This window comes from Meleagris gallopavo, chromosome 7 (genome assembly GCF_905368555.1).
Source record: "Meleagris gallopavo chromosome 7, MGAL_WU_HG_1.1, whole genome shotgun sequence".
NCBI classification, from domain to species: Eukaryota; Metazoa; Chordata; class Aves; order Galliformes; family Phasianidae; genus Meleagris; species Meleagris gallopavo.
The window spans coordinates 13,279,092-13,301,316 of record NC_139410.1 but is presented as its reverse complement, the minus strand read 5'-3'; the positions used below and the strand labels follow the sequence as shown (position 1 = coordinate 13,301,316).

The window sequence follows — 22,225 nt, the reverse complement described above, 5'->3', positions numbered from 1 at the left end:
CAGTCCCGGAGCCGCCCCGCCCGCCGCCGGCCCACAGCCGGATCCCCGCGCGGGCCGCCCTTCCGCCCGGCGCCGGGTGGAGGTGCCGCCGTCCCATGCTGCATCGCGCCCGGCCCGCTCCCTCCTCCGGCTCCCTCCGCTCCGAGCCGCCGAGCTCCCGTCGCCGGTAAGAGCCGCGCCGCTCCCGGGGCCTCCCAGCAACCCCGCCCCGGCCGCGCTCCGCCGCCCCGTTACCTACGGCCTCGCCGGGCGGGCGGCCCTCCCTCGGCTGCGGCGCGTGCGGCTCCGCGCTGAGGGATAGGCGGCCCCGCAGGTGGGCGCGAGGGGAAGGCGGCCGCTGCAAGCATGCGCTTAAATACGGCGAGAGGGGCTGCTGCCGTGCGCTGTGCTGCCCGGTCACCTCGCTGATACACGGGGAAGGGATGGTCTGCTGGTTGTGTGGACAGCCGGCAGGCTGTGAGCCGACAACAAACTCCACGTTCAGTTGCAGAGCTAGCAGTGCGGCTCAGTACTCGTGTGTATTTGCTGAACGAGCTGGAAAACGTACCTTTTTTCTCCCTGTTTTTCATAGACCGTAATTCTTGCAGGACTCATGCCGTGAAGTAGGGCAGCCAGAGCTCTGACGGGGGCCCTCAGGAGCACTGCTCTGTGCCCCAGCTCCATCGGATCACTGGAGGCTCTTCTCAGCATCACAACTCGTAAACTTCCCAGAGGCTCCACAATGGAGTTCTTGTTGTCCAAAGGAGATTACCCTACATCTTTCAGAAGGTCTTTACTAGTGGTTTTAGTATGTGTAATGGTTCTTGTGTGCACTGACCAGGACTACTATAGTTTACTCGGAGTATCCAAAGAAGCAAGTAGCAGAGAAATAAGACAGGCATTCAAAAAGCTGGCACTGAAGTTACACCCTGATAAAAATCAGGTAAGTTATGTCCTTAGCAGATCAGCGTTGTTGAGCTAGTAAATTTTAATGATTGAACGGTACTTATTTTATCTCAGGTGTTTATCTGTACTTGGGATGTACCACCTGGTAACGTGGTTTAGCTCAGATTTTCTGCAGAAAAGGTTTATGCCTAGGGTAGGCTAGTAATGTGTGGTTGCACTGTCATTTGGATCACATTAAAGTGCTGTAGGAAAAAAAACAAGATCATTTAATTCTCTGTTCTGTTTTTGTAAAGTACAAGAAAACCTACGTTTGCACCATATTACCTTGTTGGTAAACTGATGAGTTTCTGTTTAGCTTAAGGAAGCTTACTATTGCTCTGCTGGTAATTCTCACCCAGATAGCATCCAACAGCAGCCTGTCTTGAGGCAGCAGTCTCCTAAGTGTCAAGTAAGACAGAGCAGAAGTTGTAGGAACACCTGAGTGTAACAAGGAAGATTAAAAGTAGAATGACTAAATGCTGGAAATGGCTCAGTGCTGCTGTATTTTCCAAAATAGAAAAAAAAAAAAAAAGCTTAATTACTGTTCATTTGTTTGGTGTTTCTTTTCCTGAAATAATCAAAAATTCATGGGAAGTATGAGGGTTTGGCTCTTCAAACATATGTGCAACAGCGCAGAGCCTCAGAAGACACCAATGTGCTATGTAAGCCCAGCAATAGCACAGATTTTCTAACTGAATGAGTAGGGAAATAGAAAAGGTTATCAGGGAAATAGGAAGTCATCGTTCTGTTTGTTTCATTGTGAAACAAGATGCATTCTGTTTCTCTGCTGCTTCTTTGAGTCCTGGTGTACAATGCATTTCTGTAAGTCCAGAACAACTCAGTCAATCTATTGAGTTCAGAAATAAAAAATAACTTCATCTGGGAGGTGCACTGATGGCACATTACTTGTTGGAAGAGGCTTCCTGCTGAATTTGCATGTATGCTCCTGCTTCTCTCCCCAATGCATTGTGTATCAAGAGAATAAAACTTGCACAGGATCAAACAAAAGTTGGGAAAGCTGAAAGAAGAGGCATCACTGTGGAGAACATTACAGCTCTCTACCAGGTAGCTTTGTATTTCAGTTGATGCCTTAGTGATGAGGATGAGGAAATGAGTAGAAGATGCATTGGGCTTTAGAAAAGGAACACTTAATTGCAGTACTCATAGAGTCCCCTGTGTAGTGTCAGCTTCCACTCCACTGGGCAGCTTTAATTAGGGATACTAAAATGTTTCCAAAAGTTATTTTCTCAGCATTATATGTACAGTGTGGCTTATTGTTTGCTTACTAATTATAGTTTTTCCTTAAATAGAATGATCCAAACGCCCATGAAAATTTCTTGAAAATAAATAGAGCCTATGAAGTACTTAAAGATGAAGATCTACGGAAGAAGTATGATAAATACGGAGAGAAAGGTCTCGAAGATCAGCAGCAAGGAGGCCGCTATGAAAGCTGGCACTATTACCGCTACGACTTCGGTAAGTTATGCTTGGGATTTGTTTGAAATAGTCCATGTAAATGCAATGTTCAGTTGTGTAGCAGTCTTTTTACATCAGAACCATCTGATGCATCCCCTCCGCACTTCTACTTGCTCTGTTGTTTTCCAGTAGCTGTCATTTTCACTGTGTTGAGCCAATTTTTTATTTCCCATGTTAATGGTTACCCACCAAATGCCAGCAATGTTACATTCTACCTGCCTAGGTTTCTGCTCCTGCTGCCTACTCTTTTAAAGTGCCTTTTCTTTTTCATTTAAATTCCAGTGTTGCTATTTAATTTTTTCAAATTGTATATTTTTTTTAAATACCCGGTGCAGGAATTGCATTCTCAAGTGGATTTTGAGAGGACATTTCTGCATTGTCAAGCATGTTTTATATACAAATATACAATGAGAGGTCAGTAAAGGGATGGTAGAAAATGAAGAAAATAATAAAATAACAACTAAAATGATCTTGAAACAAGTTATTTCATGTTTACCTCAACAGAGTTTGTATAGTTGTAGAAAGGCCAGAGATAACTATTCCTTTTTTTCAGGTGTGGATTGATGTAATGTGTTCCCATCTCTTAAAAAATAAAAAAAAAAGTCTGAGCAACTTGAAACTAAGTAAATCAGAGACAACCAGCACAGAAAAAATGAAAACTGCTCTAAAATTTCTTCAGATAAACAGATTTAAGTAATCATTTTTGTCTGAAGTTGCACTACTTGATTCAAAAACAGTATCCTTGACTGCCTCTTAACCAGTTGTTTCTAATGGCTTATTTATACACGTATTGGTATAAATACAGATATTTCTGTGTACATGTGGTGAACGTGTGCAATATATTGTATGACATATGCATAGCTAGTAGTACAAAAAATAGCTTGTCCACTGTGGAGGTTAATTTCTCTTGTCACTGGTGTGTACGTTATCCTTGTGCACCTCAGTGCGGTGGGATCTCAGCATGCCAGGCTCTGTGTCCTTACCAGCACAATATAATGGTGTCTCAATAGTACTGCTGCTATCTCTTTTCTGGCTTTCTCAAGTACTTGAAGTAGGAGGTCAGTTGTAATGTTGTTCTAAGTAGGAGTGTTTGGCTTTCAAGAAAGCTGCTGCACCTTATTCCACTGCATCCACCTGTTCTATTAGTTCTACAAAGCTGAGATAACCAGAGGCTGAGACAGGAAGTTAAAGCTTCCAGATATTGCACGTAGGGCTCTCAACTGAGAGCTGAAGCTTTGTGAATTGCAGTCTAATAACTAGTTGATGCAGTTTCTAATACACCTGCTGTATGTAACACCTGAGCTGTCACCTAAAAGCCCTCTGCTGATAGGAAGCAGCAGTTCAACTTTTCTTTGCTCAATGATTGATCTACTAAAACACCAACAGAAATTTTATGTTCCCATAATGGCTTCAGTAGCATGAGGGAACAGCAGTTTGTGTGAGAGTAAACTGAGGTGACACATTGCTAAATAAATATAGCTAAGTCATAAAAATTCTCTGCCAACTCACTGTTTCAATTTACACGTACTGTTCTTTGTTTCCTGCCTTGTTAATTTGTTTCTATATTTAAAAAAAAAGAAAAATTAAAAAAATTGTCGTTCTTTTAATAGGTATTTATGATGATGATCCTGAAATTATAACATTGGATCGAGGAGAATTTGGTAAGTTTCAAATCAGTATGCTAGCTTGACAATCTGACAACCCAAAGTAACAGTTTTTACATTCTGACGTGTATATCTGTAGACTTATATTACGTGTCTGCAAATTATTTTTTGAACTGCCAGAAAATCATCTTGGTATGGGAAAAAAACATCCCTTAACAGTTCCTGGCAAACTGTAGTTAACGGGTATCTATACACAGTTTAATTTATTTTGTAAGATTTGTAAGAGGAAATTACTTAATTTTTGTCAATAGTGTGAGAATATTTTAATATAGAAAAATGTACCTTAAAAAACTCGCTATAAAAACAATGTTCACAGATGCAGACTGAAAGGCATGGAATGCACATGCGTGTGGGCATGTGTTTTGTTGCTGTTGTTTTATTAGTGAGAGTAGTCATTACCTTTCCTATTATTTTTCTAGTTACCATCAGCTGATTATGTTGCATTTTGAACTATTAGACAGTATTTCTACGTAAAGCCATTGCCTTGTGGAACCCCAAGAAGAAGCAAAGCGATCATAAGGAAGTGGAAAGCTTGATTGTGTAAAGTTGTTTTAGCAATTGTGCTTTGGTGGTAAGGTAGCCAATCTCACAGTAGCAAACATTTCAGCGAGGCTCATCTGTAAAGACTACATTTATTCTCAACAGAACTCATGTTGAAATTCAGGGTGGTGATATCCTCTGTAGAACAATTTTCATTCGCTTGCCTACAGTAGTGAGATGGAATCTGTATCCACTCTGAGTTACTGTTACTGGCTTGTGTCTGACATCAGGAAATACTTGATTCAGCTTTCAGGAAAGCAATATACATACATTTGAGATACGCATACCTGCAGTGTAGTCATTACTTACATACAATTTTATTCTCTCTATCTAGATGCTGCTGTTAACTCTGGAGAGCTGTGGTTTGTCAACTTCTATTCTCCTCGGTGTTCCCACTGCCATGACTTGGCGCCAACGGTGTGTATAGCTAGCACAAAGCTCTCAAAGTGCAGTTCCTCAACTTTGTCATTACTCAGCATAAAACTCGATGAGGTGGATTTCTATGCTGAAGTGGAAAAAACTCCAAGATCTAGAAAAAATATATGCTGATCTTTTTCATTGTTTCTTTATAGGAAAATAGCCCTTTTTTTTTTTTTCTTTCTTGTTTTCCTAGTGGAGGGAGTTTGCTAAAGAGATGGATGGAGTAATACGCATTGGAGCTGTCAACTGTGGAGATAACAGAATGCTGTGTCGAATTAAAGGGATCAACAGTTACCCCAGTCTGTATGTTTTCAAAACTGGAATGGTAAGCGATAAAACTTCAGGCATTTTTTAGAAGGATTGAAATTGGGAAGAGTATTTCTTTAACTCTTGCTAAACCATATATTTCTATATAGCTTTCCATTTATCTAATTTTCTTGTAAGAAATTAATTTTTCTCTTCCTTCATCATGGTTAAAATTTAGATAGCTAATGTCTGTACAGTGTTTTATACTGTGAGTTCGTTGGTTGGTGGGGTTTTTTTTGCGAGCCTTGTTGTTCTTGGCTTGTTTTTGTGTTGAATCATTTTGCTCTCCAACAGTGAACTTCTGATCTTTTCTTAAAACAAAACAAAACCAAAAAAAATCACCACTTGCTGTGCAGAAGGAAACATCTGTTTTGGGAAGGTATTCTCATCAGTGGTGCAGCAGCAAAGCAATGAGTCTGAACCCTCAGACAGGTCTGCTTGTATTTTAGAAGTCCCTTATAGTAGTAAAAGAACAATCTGTATCTGTGACTGCATACCTAAAGAAACCTGGAAATTGCTTCCACAAGTCTTCCTGCACACCAAGAGCAATTGTGCACACTTGGCACCGCTGCTTAACAAGCAGTTGCAAAGAGTTGCATGCAAATTGCACTTGCATCATTAGGTATGTTTTGACAGTGTTAAGATTTGAGAGGTTGAGTGCAGAGATTGCTCGTGTCAGTCCACTTAGCACATGCACAATTTTAATTCTTATTTAAATAAAAATATAATCGTTGGGAGCTGGCATTCTGAGATGTAGTCATCCCTTGTGTTGCTTGACTTGAGAAGAAATCATGTTACAAAATTTAAATAAATGTTAAATTCCAAACCTTTCAGTAAGAGAGAACAACACAGCAAAAATCTTTCAGAGAGGGGAGGGGAAAGTGAGTCTGACAATTGTGTAAATACTGTTAGCAAAAGTACTGGTATACGTGTGTGTATATATAGACTGTATATAAAGTTTATAAAATATATTGTTCTTTGTCTTTTGTAGCAACCTGTGAAATATTATGGAGACAGGTCAAAAGAGAGCTTAAAGAACTTTGCCATGCAGTATGTTACAAGCACAGTCACTGAGCTGTGGGCAGGTAATATTCATGTATTTTGCTTGGGGTGCTGCTCTTGAAATTGCTTTTACACTATAAAAGATGGCAGAAGCTAGGTGTAAAACAAAGTCTGCCAAAAATCTGCTGTTAGTTTTGATAGTAAAAATAGCGTTTACTGTACTTAATATAAAAGCTTCTTGAGTTTACATTGAAACCAGTCACAAACTGATGCAAATTGTTTCGTTCTCAGGAAATTTTGTAAATGCCATTGAGACCTCATTTGCTTCTGGCCTCGGTTGGTTGATCACCTTCTGTGCTGAACGTGGGGGTAGGTGTATTACACTCGTCAAAAAGGCAAACAGAAAAAAGTGTTCTTGTTGACAATGACATGATCCCTTCTGCTTGTAATGAAGAGTACATTTGTTCAACATCTTAGACAAACACAATATTTGGGCTGTGGGGTCATTTAAGCTCCATTCTACAGGCATTTTCACAAAAGGAACATGAATAGAAAGGTTATGGTATTGTGATTCTGTAATGTCATGTGAGTCATTAAAACAGCACTCAAGCACCTCCCCTCAGGAAGGAAACAGGCAGAAAAGGTCTCTGGCTTGAGTTTCCAGCTCAAGCTCAAGTGACAGATACTGCATGCTGGCTTGTCATGGTACCTGATTGGGAGAAAGGATGAATCCCCCGCCTTAAACTGCCAATACCTAAAAATGAACTGAATGTCATGGACTCTCGTGGGATCAGTATTAGATACAGCAAGAGAAAGCTGCCTGGGTTTGTTGGTAGAGCTAAGGAAATTTGCTACACCTTTGACAAATAAAGATTTCTCCATCCTATGAAGAGACCTTTGTTCTGAAAATTAAATAATCAGAGTTGCAGTGTGACTTACATTTGTAAACAGTTTGATTTCAAGTTGTAATCCTTTTGTCATTAAGTTTTCAGCTTTGGTCCAGTTAGAGTGAGGATGAAAGGTCATCTTAGTAAAGGAAAATTAAACTATTCAAAATAAGTCTAGATAGATTATTTGAGCATATAATAAATATATTACAGTGAGTTGTTATTTTAATCGTAGGGATTCTACATTTTCATTTAAATCTCATTCCAAGGCAGTATATAGAAATGTTTTTCATTACTAAAATTTCTTCTGATATCATTATTTAAGTGTCTTAGTACAGCAAATAAACATTTTAATATAACTTTTAAAATAGATATTTCTTTGATGAAACAAGAGAATGCTATTCATGCTACTTTTAACTTACAGTAGACAATCATTGGTTGTCAATTTGTGGACGTTACAACTTGGTCACTGCAATACTTCACAACTAGCCAGGAAGCATGTCTTTTGAAAGGGTTACCTTTGTAAGGGAGAAAGGGGTAATTCTAAACAAGAGTAGTTACAGTGAGTTAATAATCTGAAATCTTATGTTTCCAAAGAAATTACTTTTATTTTGCAGATTGCTTGAGTTACCAAACACGTCTTAAGCTTGCTGGCATGTTGGTAAGCAGTGTTTCATTTTGAAAGCATTACCTGCTGTTTAAAAACAGAATTGAAAGCCTGAAGTTATAGCCAAAACTTTGTGTTTAGTTTTGATTTTCAAAACAGTTAAATATTTTGACTTAGTAACTATTGGAATTGTTTTCACATTTTATATGGCTCTTTAAAAATGTTAAGTGACATGTGACAATGTGATCTCCTTCCATTTTCTAAATGTTGTATGTAACAATTTTTGTTGGGATTTTCAGTAATATTTTTGAACCTGAAATTTAAAGATGCTATTCTTGGTTTTTTTTGTGATGTCTTTTTGTTTTTTTTTCTTTTTTTTTTTCTTTTTTCTTTATTACAGGAAGGTCTTGCTAATGTAGGCTGGATGGACTGTGGCACTCAGGGTGAGCTTTGTGATAATTTAGATATCTCATCTAGTACTACAGCATACTTTCCACCTGGAGCCACCATAAATAACAAAGAGAAAGGAGGTGTTTTGGTACGAGTTGTTTCTAAAAAAATTCTGTATTTAGATAAGATAAGGCAATGGCATTGACAAAGGAGCACACAAATGATGTCCAGATTGCTTATATACACCTGAAAGGATAGCATGGGGGTTTGTTGTTTTTCTGTTTCTTTGTTTAATTTTTGTCTTCTAAACTTGTGTATCCTATGAATTTGTATCCCACTTGGTTTCTAAGTCAGCGATCCCTGGAGTAGTCTGCAGCTTGCTGGTGTGCAGGTGGAGTGGAGGAGAGCACGGTGCAAGTAGCACCAGCCTCTACTCCTGCTAAGCCACCTCTTCTGGAGCCTCACAGAGTGGTTGTAGGGATCCAGGGGGTGGGATGTGCTTTGTGACAGGCCCAAGAGCTACCCCTGAAGCTGCTCTCCAGCTCTCCAGCTGTCCTGAGCAAAGTCAGGAGGTTTCCCACATGCCCCTACTTTTTCCTCCAGGAAGAATATGACCCAAGTATCACAATTTTGAGAAATGCTTTTCTGAACAGAGTGCTGACACGTGATGAAAGCACTCCTACGCTGTCTGGCAGTAGGGATGATGCTGTTCAGCTCTATTTTAATATTGTGACCTCCTCCTACCTTTGTATGGCAGCTTTAACTCCTTCAAGTGATGGGAGATATTCCTCAGTATAAAGTATGGCTTGTTACTTTATTGCTGCTACTGTTGTCTGTATGCTTAAAAGGAGGAAATTGAATTCATAACCTACCCATTTTCAACTTACACCCACCTTACTCATTCATATGAATTCCTTCATGGTACAAATTACTGGAACTCAGAAATACATACCATGCACTTAGGAAAGGCAGTAAAACTAAATTTGAAGCTTTTTAAACTTGATTTTAAAATTTAGTTTGAAATTTGAATTTGAAGACTTCTAGCACCCATTCTGACAAAATCCAGTATCTTGAAATAAATGTTGTGGAAAAGCAAGGTAAAAAGCAGTTGTCTGAGAACATTATTATATATGTGAAAAGAAGTTGATCAAATATGGCTGTTGACTGTATTTTTCAGTTGATGGAAAAGAACAAATCAGAATCATTTTGCTGATACTTTAGTACTAATCACTGGTAAATGAGGTTGATGTTAATAGTTCTTTATAATCAGGAGTTTACTTTCCTTCCCAGTTTCTTAACTCCTTGGATGCCAGAGAAATATATCAGGAAGTCATGAAGCATCTGCCTGACTTTGAAATCATCTCTGCAACATCATTAGAGGTAAATTTAAAACAAAACACCCACATTTACAATATCTCTAAGTAACGTCATTACCTGTTACTTTAAAATTTTAGATTATCACAGTTGGTGTGATTTTTATTTTTATTTTTTTTTCCCCTCCAACCAAATTATTTAACATTTTTTGTCAACAATTTACTTCTGTAATTTAGCTCAACAGAAGTACTGGGATGCATGTGTGGATATTTTTATTCAAATATAGATAGATATTAAGAAAATAGAAAACCATGGAAATTGCCATTGGAAAGTTACAACAGTAACTTTCTGGTTAAAATCTAGTTCAGAATCAATGACAATTTGGTCATGTGTGGCAGGAGGGTGGGGAGGACAGCCAAGCTCTTCTGACACTTGTATAGTAGCAGATTGATCCACAGTAGAAAATGTAATGGAAACAGGAAGTATAGAGAGTAACATGTAGCTATCATGTTTTCAGATTTCTTTGCCTCTTTTCACTTATGATTCAGTAGAAGGAAGTTTAGTGGAGGACTAATTGAAAAAATTTGAGTGTGGGAGGAGGTCACGTAGAGATCGAGTGAATAATTGGGCATTGTCTTTCTATGAAACAATCTGTGAATTGTTACAAGTTAGGAATAATGCTTTTTTCCCCCCCCATTGAAAGGACCATCTAGCTCACCACAGATGGCTGCTTTTCTTCCAGTTTGGGGAAAATGACAAATCAGGTGTACAGGAATTTAAGAAACTTAAATTTTTACTTAAAGACGAACATATTCAGGTAAGTCTGCTCACTTACCCAGTACTGGCCTTCGTGTGTATTCAGAGAACAAGTTGGTCCTTATGATTTGTTACTGCCACCCCTGGTACCAAAGACAGATGCTATTAGGATGGTAGATGAGTAGTGATGTTTTTAAATTAAAGCAAGTGGTGAAGTTTTCCATCCTATCTAAATAATTTAGAAATAGTTAGGAAAGATTTTATTTTAAATCTTTTCTCTCACAGCAAATATTGCTGCAGATCTCATTCAGTTAACAATCAAAAGTTAAAGCTTCAACATGAAATGGATGTACGCAAAACTGTATTATTCAAAAACCTCTGTCGTTATCTTGAAAGTCATCTTAACAAAGAGAAACCAGATTCAATCTTTGTACTAAAGACATATGGATTGTGTTACTCTATAAGCTGTGGATTCAAAAAATCATTGCACTACTAGAAGAATTCTAGCGTAATTTATTTCAGGTGTCTTTCTGCTTCCTTGAAGAAAGTATGAGAGATTCTTTTCAGTGTCATCCTATTTTGACCTTTAAATTTGAAATTAGCAAAACAACCTAATGTAGCTGTGACAGTTTTGCTCAAACATCACAGACGTAAGATTGTCTTAAGAGCTGTTATTTTTAAAAAGGCTATTAGTTGTCCATGTTTTTCCTTTTTTTGAATTTATCCTAACTTTTACTGCCTTCCAAAATGTTAGTCTGTATAAATTTGGATGCCTTAATTAAAATGGCACTCTGTTAAATAGGTTGGCAAGTTTGACTGTCTTTCCTCTCCAACCATCTGCAACAAACTGTATGTGTATCAGCCATGTCTAGCAGTGTTCAAAGGAAAAGGAATTGAAGATTATGAAATTCATCATGGTAAGGGAAACTTTGGCAAGACTCAGTCATTACGTAAGCATGTAGGATGACGCTATCTTTGGCAAACTGCTCATCTTTATTAAAGGAGCAGCTCTGTAGTCTTAATATTTGCTATTTGTCTCTGACCTTAAGGTAACCTTGCATAGACTTTTCTTTTATCTCCCCTCTCGCAGAAGGAGGCATCAGGTACTAAGAGATGTACTTTGCCTTTTCTATCTTGTCTATATGAAAGTCACCTATATCTCTGAAGCTAACCAAGACAGCTTATGTTTTGGGTAGAACAGCCAAAGAGTGCTGCAAGGCACACACTTCCTTGAGATTTAAGCTGCCAGCTTTACAGTACTGCCACTTGAAGAACTTGGATTTGATATCATGTCACTGCACTTAAATTCCTTAACTAATCTCTGTTCAAGAAAGTCTGTATTAAGACTTTGCCACTTACGTTCATTTGGTTTGGTTCCATGAAGAATTGTAACTGTAGTACTGTATACCTCTAAAAGGATTAAAAAATAATGGTACAAGAACAGAGATGGAAAGAAAACTGTAGCTAGCAATAACTGGTGTTTTTTGATCCAGAATGCAGCACAAGGCAATTATGCATGATGAGGTTCTGATTCTTCAGCCTCTCAGCTACTAGAAACAGCTTGCCAAGAAATCAGTCAAAACCTAAGCACTGTAATGTTAAAGAAGAGAGAAGAAAATTTTTTGACCACCTGGAAAAGATAAACCACATCTGATAGGGAAGGATGGTCTCATGCATCTGGTGTGTGCTCTCGGTATATAAGGTTTTTCCCTATCTGCAATTTCTACTTCTGCAGAAAAGCTGAGAAGAGGTTGTGTACATACAGCATTTCTACATCTTTTCATAATGGCATAAATTATAAATAGGATCAGAGAAATATATTGGACTACAATACACATATTTTTCTGAATTTTGTTTTGCTATTTACAAGGCTGATGGCACATACAACTTTTGCCAGAAGTCACATTCATTCAATATTTCTAACAACATAATATCAAGAGACTTTTCATAGGGAAAAATGATTTCCTTTCTACATCGTTCTTTGAAGGAAAGAAGATCTTGTATGACATTGTTGCATTTGCCAAAGAAAGCGTCAACTCTCATGTTATCACACTGGGACCCCAGAATTTTCCTGGTAAAGAAAAGGAACCGTGGCTTGTGGATTTCTTTGCACCGGTAAATATTTAATATCTACATGACCCTTCTTTAAAAAGTGTTATGTAATTATGTAACAAAATGCTATCAGTATCTTGAAGGTGTGCTTCAGCATTGAGGCAGTACTCATTCTCATTTCCTTGGCAGCACTATTTCCTAGATTGCATGGGTTGTTATTTTTAGTGCAGCTTGTTGCCAAAGCAGCATTTTATTCTTTTCAAACAGCTGATGCTCTCCTGAGAGCCAGCTGCAGGGCAAAGCAATTGTGTTCATTTGCATCTTGTTTTCCAGTGGTGTCCTCCCTGTCGAGCTCTGTTACCAGAGCTGAGAAAAGCATCAAAACATCTTTACGGTCAGCTTAAATTTGGAACACTAGACTGTACAGTCCATGAGGGGCTTTGTAACATGGTAAGTTGTAGGAATTTATATTTGACAGGTTTTTGTTTTTTTTTCTTTTTATGTGTATGTAACAATACACTGTTTTATGTGTTCTAAAAATCTTGCCTCTTTCTCCGTGTTTGAATTTGCTTAGTTTTGCTTCAGTTATCTTATCTGGGTAAAAAATGGAGTTACTCTCCCTGAATTCTTGCAAGTGCTACATTTTAGGAGGCAAAGTACCTGCATCAGCACATCTTATTGTTTATAAGAGCTTTTTCTGTTAGAAGCTTTCTATCTCTATTAGAAATGTGGACATCTAAAAACACTTCAAGCTGTTCAAAAAAGGGAAAACTTTTAAGTCATGTTTAGGCATATTACACGGAAGAATTCTGATTTTGAAAGCATCTGCATTGTTAGATCTGTTAGATAGTACAGTTCCTCATATGGTACAAGTCTCCACCTGAGGCTTTAAGTTAAGGCTTAGAAAGCCTGTGGATTATTTTCTGTTTTCTGGAGGATGGCAAAAGAACTGCTGGTTAGCTTTCAAATTCAGTACAAACTGTGCCATCTGAACACAACTGGCATTTTTTCTATGCAGGTTGCAAACTCCACTCCACTTGTAAGTTTAAGTGGTTGTTTAGCACAAAAAGGATAGATGAGCAGCTGGGAGATACCAGTACTAATGGCAGCTAAAGGAATGTACAGGACAGCTAATAATTCCTTGTTTCTTACTGTGTTTTGTTAGCATAATATTCGAGCTTATCCAACAACAGTTGTGTTCAATCAGTCTGACGTTCATGAATATGAAGGCCATCACTCTGCTGAGCAGATCTTGGAGTTCATAGAGGTACGTAGGTTATAATCCTGGTTGGGATCATGCTACATTTGCAGCTTATCCACAAACATTTTGTTGGAGGACTAAGATTTATTTTGGTTTTCATTAGACTAGTAAGACTGGGAATGAAAAAAAAACCTTGGGCAACAAGTGATACAGCAAGTGTCAGTCTGGGACTTGAAACTCAATAGATTTATTTCCCTACTCTGTCAAGCTATTTCTTTCAAATCAGTAGCAAATAACTTAAGATACTTTCCAATCTGCAGAACAGTGGTAATAACTTCTACCTCATAGAGTGGATAATCTTGAGTAAAAGAGGAACATTCTCGGAGTCAGCGTGAGATGATTGCTGGAACAGAACAATTTCTAATTGCAAAGTACATATCCATAAACTGTTTTTTCCATAGGATCTTAGGAATCCATCCGTGATCTCCCTAACACCAGAGACATTTGTTGAATTAGTTGAGAGAAGAAAACGAGAGGAAATCTGGATGGTTGATTTCTATGCTCCATGGTGTGGACCTTGTCAGGCTTTAATGCCAGAATGGAAAAAAATGGCCAGGGTAAGTGACATTCAGTTGTTGTTCTGCTTTTACGTTTCATTCTGTGGAGTTACTCACTGCTGTCTTAAATTTGTGAGCTGAAAAAGTCTAGTGATTAATATCATGAGTAAAACAGGAATTCATACCTGGCAGTTTTACACTGCTCCAGATACTAAGCTTTTTGTTTGTTTTTAAGCACATTAACTCTGTAATGCAGTGCTTCCTGTTAATACAGGTGTGTTTTCAAAGTTGTGAAGAACTTTAAACTAACTTTGATACTTAACACCTGGCAGAGGTAACAGCTCTGCATTTGTTTAAAATAAAATCTGAAAAATTAAAGATTCATCCATAAACTGGGTAAGAATTAGTTGAAATAATTTACCAGTTTATCCACAGTTATTCTCTATGACCATTCATCATTTGTAAGATGGCACCTAGACTTTGGTGAAAGCTCTGGTTTTGACTTAAGATCAGAGGAATTTAGTCTTACATGTCTTAATTAATTCTTGTCCTTGCAAGATATTTTTTTCCAGAGATTTTGTTTCTTTACTGAAAGTAAATGTTAAATTCAGCACTCTTTAAGGGTGATGGTCAGCTAACTGAATTTCACATCCTTCCCACTCACACTAATTGGGTATGGAAGGATGTTTTCCTTTTGCAAGGTCATTAGTGTTCTCATTTGCAAAGGTAGTACAATGACTAACAGTCATCTGAGCTTTCTCGGACATTCTTCAGGAATCTGAAGTAGAAACTTTGGGCAAAACATGAGGGATTTGAAAGCTAGTCTGTGACTTTCAGGTACTTTAAACTAGCCTGGACTAGGAGTTCTATCTGAAGTTCTACATCAAACATCTGTGAAGTATTGCAAGCCCTTCAGAATACACTCTAACTATATGTTTCCTTGCCCTTGCTAAGTGGTTTGGTCCTTTGCAACAAATTCAGCATGTCTAAGATGCTTGCAAGCTCTGAAACCGATAGCATAGCTACAGTGTACTGGGATTTGTCTTAACTGCTGAGCCCGAGATGAAAAATAGTAACCATTCCCAATAGCCACCCCTTACATGTTCCTTTTAAGGCAAGACAGGTGCCTTGTAAGCCACGTACATAACACCTTATACTAAAATGTTATGTGGCTGCTAGCAGCACAGCTGGATGGCTGACTCCCAGTAGATACCAGCGAGCCATTTAAAGGAAAGAAGAAAGCCTTGAATCATCTTGGTTTGTTTTGTTCTCCAGCTGAGTTAACTCAAGCAATTAAGACATCCATTCTGAGACTGCAGTATTATCAGTTAGCATGTTTGATTGTTTCTTTTCTTTTCTTAGATGTTAAATGGTTTAATCAGTGTCGGCAGTGTGGACTGTCAAAAATTTTACTCTTTTTGTCACCAAGAAAATGTTCGAGGATATCCTGAAATAAGACTCTTTCCTCAAAAATCAAGCACAACTCATCAGTATTAGTAAGTACCTCAGTTTAGAAAGTGATTGATTGCACACTAAAGTCACATGTTCTGATGCACGGAACAATTTTCATTAAAAGCTATTAAAATAGGCTTCTATAATATTTTCATCCTAGTTGTTGCTGGCTTCAAGCATATGCCATTTTAATTTGCTGTTGCATTTCAGTAAGTTGAACTGAAACTCGGGAACATGGCTTTTTCTTTCTTCTTGTTTAGCAATGGCCAGTTTTCTAAGGTCAGTAGCCTGTTAAAGAAGATGGTGCAAGTCATAGAATCTAAAAATATTAATAGGCTTACTTAGTTGCAGCTTCAAAGAACAGTATGGTATTAATGCGGTTTGGCCATCCTTAGCATCACTGCAAAAATTGTCTTTGTACATCATCTCACTCACCATATCATTAGTATGGACACATCACTCATTAACACCACCAGAAATTGTAAGGGAAACGAAATGTAGCCAAAGAGCTTGTCCCCTTTGTTTCACAGTACTGTGTGAAGAGCTGGGGATAAATGCCACAGGTCTGAAATATCAGATAGCTCACTTATTCTTTTACGAACTGGAAAGCTGATAAAATGCTGGCAGATAACAAACTAGTGCTTCTTTCTTGTAATGCTTAATAGCAGGCTTGGTTTTGGTAGTTTTCATCACGGGATTGCTTACTTTTGATTCTTCTGGACAAAGTTTCTCCTAAAAACAGGTTTTTATTTCATATTTGGAAAAAAAAATTGGTAGATATTATTTGCCAAATTCATAATTGTTACTTATTTTCCTGCAAAAAAATATGATGCGTCTTTAAACAGAATTAACCTTAAAAAGGTGAGATTTTCAACAGGTACCTCTACACTGATAAATACTTTATGAAGCTGTAAATTGATGCTAAACTTCTGGAATTTCAAACTAAACAGTGCCTTGACAGTCCATATAGTAAATCTTTGTCAAAGATCCTAACTTGCCTTGATTTTCTACTGTTAAATGGATGGAAACATATATAAGTAACAATAGTTGCATTATAATAAAGGAATATCAGTTAAATATATATTTTATTTTATTCCTGATATATATAAAAGGTATTTCAATTTAGTTCTTATGTTTCTTAATGTCTGCAGATCTAGAGTTGTTATTAAAGATCATCCAGACTTTCAGCTAGCAAAGCTTGTACACTCTCCAACGTGTTTCTCACTCTCTTGATACAGAATTCTCATCTTTTCTTTCTTTGTTCTACTACCCCTTAATTCTCTGCCTTTGAATAACAAGACCTTTATTTCCAGAATTGAAAGCAAGGCAAAAATATATTCTGAAATGTATGCATGCTTTAAGGTTCATTATTTCATCATCCACTTAACTAAAAGAAACATTTCTGTTTCTTTTCTAAACAGAGAGCCAAGGTGTAACCAGCTTTTTGCTTTCTTCCTACAGTAGCTATAACGGATGGCACAGAGATTCATATTCACTGAGAGGCTGGGCATTAGGGTAAGTTGACAGCATTGAACTTGGCAACCAAGTTACACAGAGTTGTGTTTTTCTAGAATTTTATATCCAAACTGTATACAAATCAAGACCTAGAAAACACTGACATGTATGTAATGCTTAATTTAAGATTCTAATGTTACCACATCTTTTAAATCAAGCTTTTAAAAGCATGGAGAAATATTGCTCTTCTGTCTGCCCATTTCCTGAAAAACTGTGTTCTTTTCTCCACAACTTCTAAGTAATTCCTTAATACTACAACACGTAAAGTAGGGATTTCCAAACCACTTTTCTTGCACTTAAGTGGAACCTGCATATGCATTTGAGGCATCAAATGGATGATGATGACTGTTATTCTTTCTTTCCTCAGATATTTGCCACAGGTGTCCGTAGACCTGACTCCTCAGAGTTTTACAGAAAAAGTTCTGAATGGGAAAGATCACTGGGTCATTGATTTTTATGCTCCCTGGTGTGGACCTTGCCAAAATTTTGCTCCTGAATTTGAGATCCTCGCAAGGGTAGGCTTTTAAATATACTAGCAGATTGTTCTTTTTCTACTAGCAGTGGTTATAGTAGTCAGGATCACTCACCAACACACTATTTTGAGGCAGTTATCCAAAAATCACATACTTCTTTCTAGCTATAGGAGAGAAAGCCTTTCATATTTCAGTTTTTAAATAGCTGTCTTGGTTCATTATTCATTATAAATCTTTTTTTATTATCTTGCAGATAGGCAGTTATTGTTCTTGTACAGAGAAAAAATTAATAGAGCATTTCACCCTCATGATAGTGAGAGAAGATTTATTTCTACTTTTAAGTCAGGTGTTCCCTGTTTTCACAGTAGTCTGCTGTAATTTCAAATCAAAACCTCAGTAACAATCTTTTCATAGCAACTGAGACAGGAGGCGCACTGTCATTAGAAGTCTGCCCTTTTAGGTTCCCTGTGTCAGTGGGTATTGGCCCTTCTACAAACACATGCACACAGGCCCTCCTTTAGACAAACTTCAGTCCATGATTGGGAGCCCCTTGGAACTGTGGTGTGCTGTGCTCTGAGTTCAAGTGTATGTGCTCTGCAGAACATAAGGCAACTTTGATACAAGGCTGTGGGACACTGAGAATGAAGCAAGTGACTACGAGTTATTTAGAAGATTTGAGCAACCTCTCGTTTATTTTTTAGCTGCACTGCTGGCTTATTCAAATTATCTGCTTATAGTCAGACATGGAAACTTGAAGCTCATTTCTAATAAAAGTATTTCTTTTTAGGCCATTAAAGGAAAAGTAAAAGCTGGAAAAGTAGACTGTCAGGCATACGGTCAGACCTGCCAAAGTGCTGATATCAGAGCCTACCCTACTGTTAAGTTTTACCCCTACCAAGGAACAAAGGTAAATGTCTCCCTCTGTGTACACTGCTGGCCAGGTACCGGTAGTAGCAGTATCTCATTTCACATTAAGCTTGGACTATTTCTATAACACTGAAGCACACGATTTAGATAATCAAGAAATAAAATTGTAATTGATTTTAGTAATACCCAAATTACAGTAGTGATGTGTTACTGAAAAATAATAAGTTGCAAATTAACCAAACAGCAGCTAAACTAGAGACTTAATCAGAACTGGGGTTTAATTGAGCAGGAGACTCAAGTGACAAAACACTTTTGTAAACCACTTCTAGCATTAGCTGCTAAAGTGGGCAGTTTCTCTCAAATTGAAATGTGGGCATTATCATTGTGGCTAAGGGGAAATGCACTTTCACTGCAATCATTAGTATTTCATTGTAATTTTGACTTATAAGATAGAAAATTGATAGAAAATATTTAGTTGTTTTCTGTCTTAAGCCTTTATAAACTACTTCAATTATAAAGGAGTAAGACTAATATCTATTAACAGGTTAGTAATATTAATTTTTTTACAAATTGAAGCATTCAGACAGTTCTAGGAAACTGCCTTTATTCTTGTACAAGCAATTGACTACTGTTACACGTCAAGAAAATTGCAGTCATCTTTAGGTGTATTAATTAATCTTAAACAGAAGTATTTCAATGTATACTAATACTTAAGCCTACTCAACTACACTTTTTTTTTTAATCTCCATCTCTTAAAACAAAATGCTAGAAATCCTTACTTGCACAATTCCATCAAATTCAATAAGACTTTTCTGGGTTAAGAGTAATGGCTTCCCAGGTCTCCAAATAGTGACCTACCTCATAATCAACGTTCAAGAAATCTATCAAAAGTTGCCGACTTCGTAATGTTGGCAACATTAAATACCTAGCTGAATGAACGTGAGAAAATGGCAAACAACTGTTTCAGATTTCCTTAGCTTAAGTGACCAAGTTTGTATAGTTCTAAAAACTGTATCTAGAAGTGGTTCTTACTGCAACAAAGAATTAGCATTGTTAAAATAAAGATAAACATATCATTAAATCAGAAATCAACCTACCAGAGCTCCACTGTCTGCCTCCCTCCACTCCTCTGGAATTTTATCTAAAATTAAGGAAATTTCCTATTCAGTGTAGTGCACGGGTAACGTAACGATTTTTTAGATTATTTTCTTCTTTTTCATTTTTAAAGAAAAGTATTCTTGGGGAATATATAGACAGCAGAGACGCAAAAGGTATTGCTGACATCTTGAATGAAAAATTAGAAGCAATTCAAAATAAAGGAAAAAGAAAAAAATCTAGAAACAAGGTAAGAATTCTTATTCTGGCACCATTTGCAAGATACCTTATTTTAAAGAATAGACTTTGCTTAATATTTACTCTTTGTCCACTAAGTGTTAAACGTTCTATCTTCAGCTAGCACCAGGCATGCTTTACTTCTGGTCTTATTTTGTTTACAATTACTTACTCAGTTTTTCACACCCATGGATACTGTAACAGCAGTATTCTCTGATATCAGCTTTGTCAAGACTTAGCAGATTTATGGTATTCATGGGATGGTATAGATGCACTGAAGAAAGATCGAGATGCACAGTATTCTTAACTGTGATCCCTAGACTAGATTTAGAAAGCAGGCACCAAAATGTAGAGGCTGAGTTTAAGATTGGGATTGACGTTTTAACTCAGAAGGTACTTCTTAACAGTTGTGTATTATGCTGAAATCTCAGTTGGACAAGATTTCTTAAATATATAAGTTCTTCTTATTACTATATCTCATTATCATTCTCTGAGATCAAAACAGATCTTACCTCAAAACAGAGAGAGGGAAAGTTAAGATCAAGTAATGCAAGTGAAAAAAAATCTAGATGATTTTTGCACTTCTAATACAACTTAACTGTTTACTTTCTTGTCACTAGGATGAACTCTAACTGGTACTGGAGGTAGATAGAACTCAAGATACTCCAAAGCTGTGAATATAGAAGATGCACCATAAGGAAATATAAAGCCAGTTACATTCATGACAGGATAAATGAAATGAAAACTAGTTTGAGTTCATGGGCACACGTGACTGTCTATATGAATTCTGTTGAACTGGGGGAAGATGAAAGCATTTCAGTTTGGGGGGAGGCATTCACTGTTTCTGCAGCTGAACCGTGCATGTTCCTCTTCTGGTGAACCAACTACCTTCTTCTGCTCAGCCAGTGGAGATGGCTAGAAGTGTGGACTGTATTGCTTTTGCCTACCCACTCATTATTTTTCTGTCTCTTTCCAAACACTCATGGATGTGGCACTCAGCCTATGGCTGAAAATGCTCTCAAACCACTCTGCAATGCAGAAACACAATGAGGGATTGTCTAGTTGAAAGACAGGATTACTCTGCTTTAAGTATGTGTTATTGTCTGGTAAACTGCTAAGAAAAAGTAAAATCAGGAAGGGGTAGCAGGACAGGTTCATTGATACACAGCATGCCTGCCCTTGGGCACATTATGATACTGTGGCACTGGTCGTGCCAGGATGAACATAACTTTGAAGAGCTCTTGTTTGGCTTTGAGGTTTGGGGGTTGTGTTGTTTTGTTTAATAATTAAAAAAAAAAAATCAAGGACTCAACTGTGTTTCCAAACATCAACTTTCAGAATTTGAATTATGCTAGAGAAACATCTGTTTAAGTTATTAGGTTATAACATTACTGTTGTCTTTTTAAATATGAATGTATTCTGTGGACATATTTAACTTTTTTGGTATTGCCACTTTTCCTTTCTCTGCAAAGATGTTTTGGGTTTGTTTTTTGTTTCAGATCTTTTGGCAAGCAGGAAAGCAAGTGCCTTTTTTAATTTAATAACAAACACTGCACAGTAGAATGTCTCCTCATACATCTTAGTGTAAATTCTGTTCTTTAGAAGAGTACTATTTTTCATAGCTTCTGAACTGTCAAAAATTACTGAAGACAATTGAAGTTACACACGGAAATACTTTGTTTTCTCAATAAAGTGCTGCTCAGAATGCCAAACTTGTCTCTCTGCTGTGACTTCATAATATTCACAGGACAGTACTTAGTAAATTTGTAAATACATTCAGCCACAAGTAATTTATTTTATACAGAAGGCAGCAAGAGATGGATACAAAAAATTCAAATGTTCCTCATTCAGGGTTACCTACAGTCCCTGGGACTTCTGTAATATATTAGCTAGAAAGAGAAGACTTGTATTTGCTTTACTCAAGTTGGTCTTCCCACATCTAAATCAAAACTCAGTCACAGTCAAAAAAGGAAAAATCTGTGATTTGAATACAAACTAATCCTGATCATGAGTACATTAAAAACCAAAACACACTAAATATGTAAGCACACACCTTCAGGACTAACTCTGGAAGGTAAGTTCCCAATGAATTAACTAAGCAGCATGTTAGATTCCCACACAACAAAAAGCCTCTTTTCCACCACAGCTGGTTTCTCCTAGGAGAGAAGCTGTGGAAATTGCATAATAAATACACAGCATCTCACCAAACACAAACTGCATCGGTTTCACAGATCTACCTAGGTAAGATAAAAGTAATTCAGTTTTCTTCTAACCAAATCATCTATACCGATGGACATCCCCCATCCTGCTTCTGATAGATTCATACAGTAGCAGATAAAACTGAGACTCATCTGGCAGAAGCAGAGATGGCACATAATGCAGGGGTATTCTTTACATTTTAATTTTTAATATCGTCTAGGAACAAACAAGTCCCCTTCCCAGATCTAACTGCACATCATTTTTAGCTTTAAGAAAGAAAGTTACTATGTA

The 22,225-nt window shown here is 37.4% G+C and overlaps 1 protein-coding gene and 1 long non-coding RNA gene across 3 annotated transcripts; one reads left to right on the top strand and one right to left on the bottom strand.

The window, feature by feature from the left end:
- The first annotated feature begins 23 nt into the window (after nt 1-23).
- On the top strand, nt 24-21,447 carry DNAJC10 (DnaJ heat shock protein family (Hsp40) member C10). Of its 2 annotated transcripts, none has more exons than XM_085228205.1 (23): nt 24-166; nt 572-922; nt 2,235-2,400; nt 4,011-4,061; nt 4,939-5,021; nt 5,218-5,349; nt 6,322-6,415; nt 6,624-6,701; nt 7,837-7,880; nt 8,227-8,364; nt 9,507-9,596; nt 10,234-10,347; nt 11,089-11,203; nt 12,274-12,401; nt 12,672-12,788; nt 13,504-13,605; nt 14,001-14,156; nt 15,459-15,592; nt 17,010-17,063; nt 17,431-17,578; nt 18,324-18,443; nt 19,632-19,748; nt 20,356-21,447. In XM_085228205.1, exons 2-23 carry the CDS (start codon nt 722-724, stop codon nt 20,365-20,367), a joined length of 2,394 nt encoding a protein of 797 aa, XP_085084331.1. In that variant the 5' UTR covers nt 24-166; nt 572-721; the 3' UTR covers nt 20,368-21,447. The 2 variants fall into 2 exon arrangements, with proteins under 2 accessions (XP_085084331.1, XP_085084330.1); XM_085228204.1 differs by having other exon boundaries at nt 27-166; nt 588-922.
- LOC146543960 (uncharacterized) lies at nt 10,280-19,634 on the bottom strand. The gene is made up of 2 exons (XR_014884404.1): nt 19,501-19,634; nt 10,280-10,429 (listed from the first exon to the last, which is right to left on the bottom strand). It is a non-coding gene; the product is annotated as an uncharacterized LOC146543960 (long non-coding RNA).
- Nucleotides 21,448-22,225: the final 778 nt, after the last annotated feature.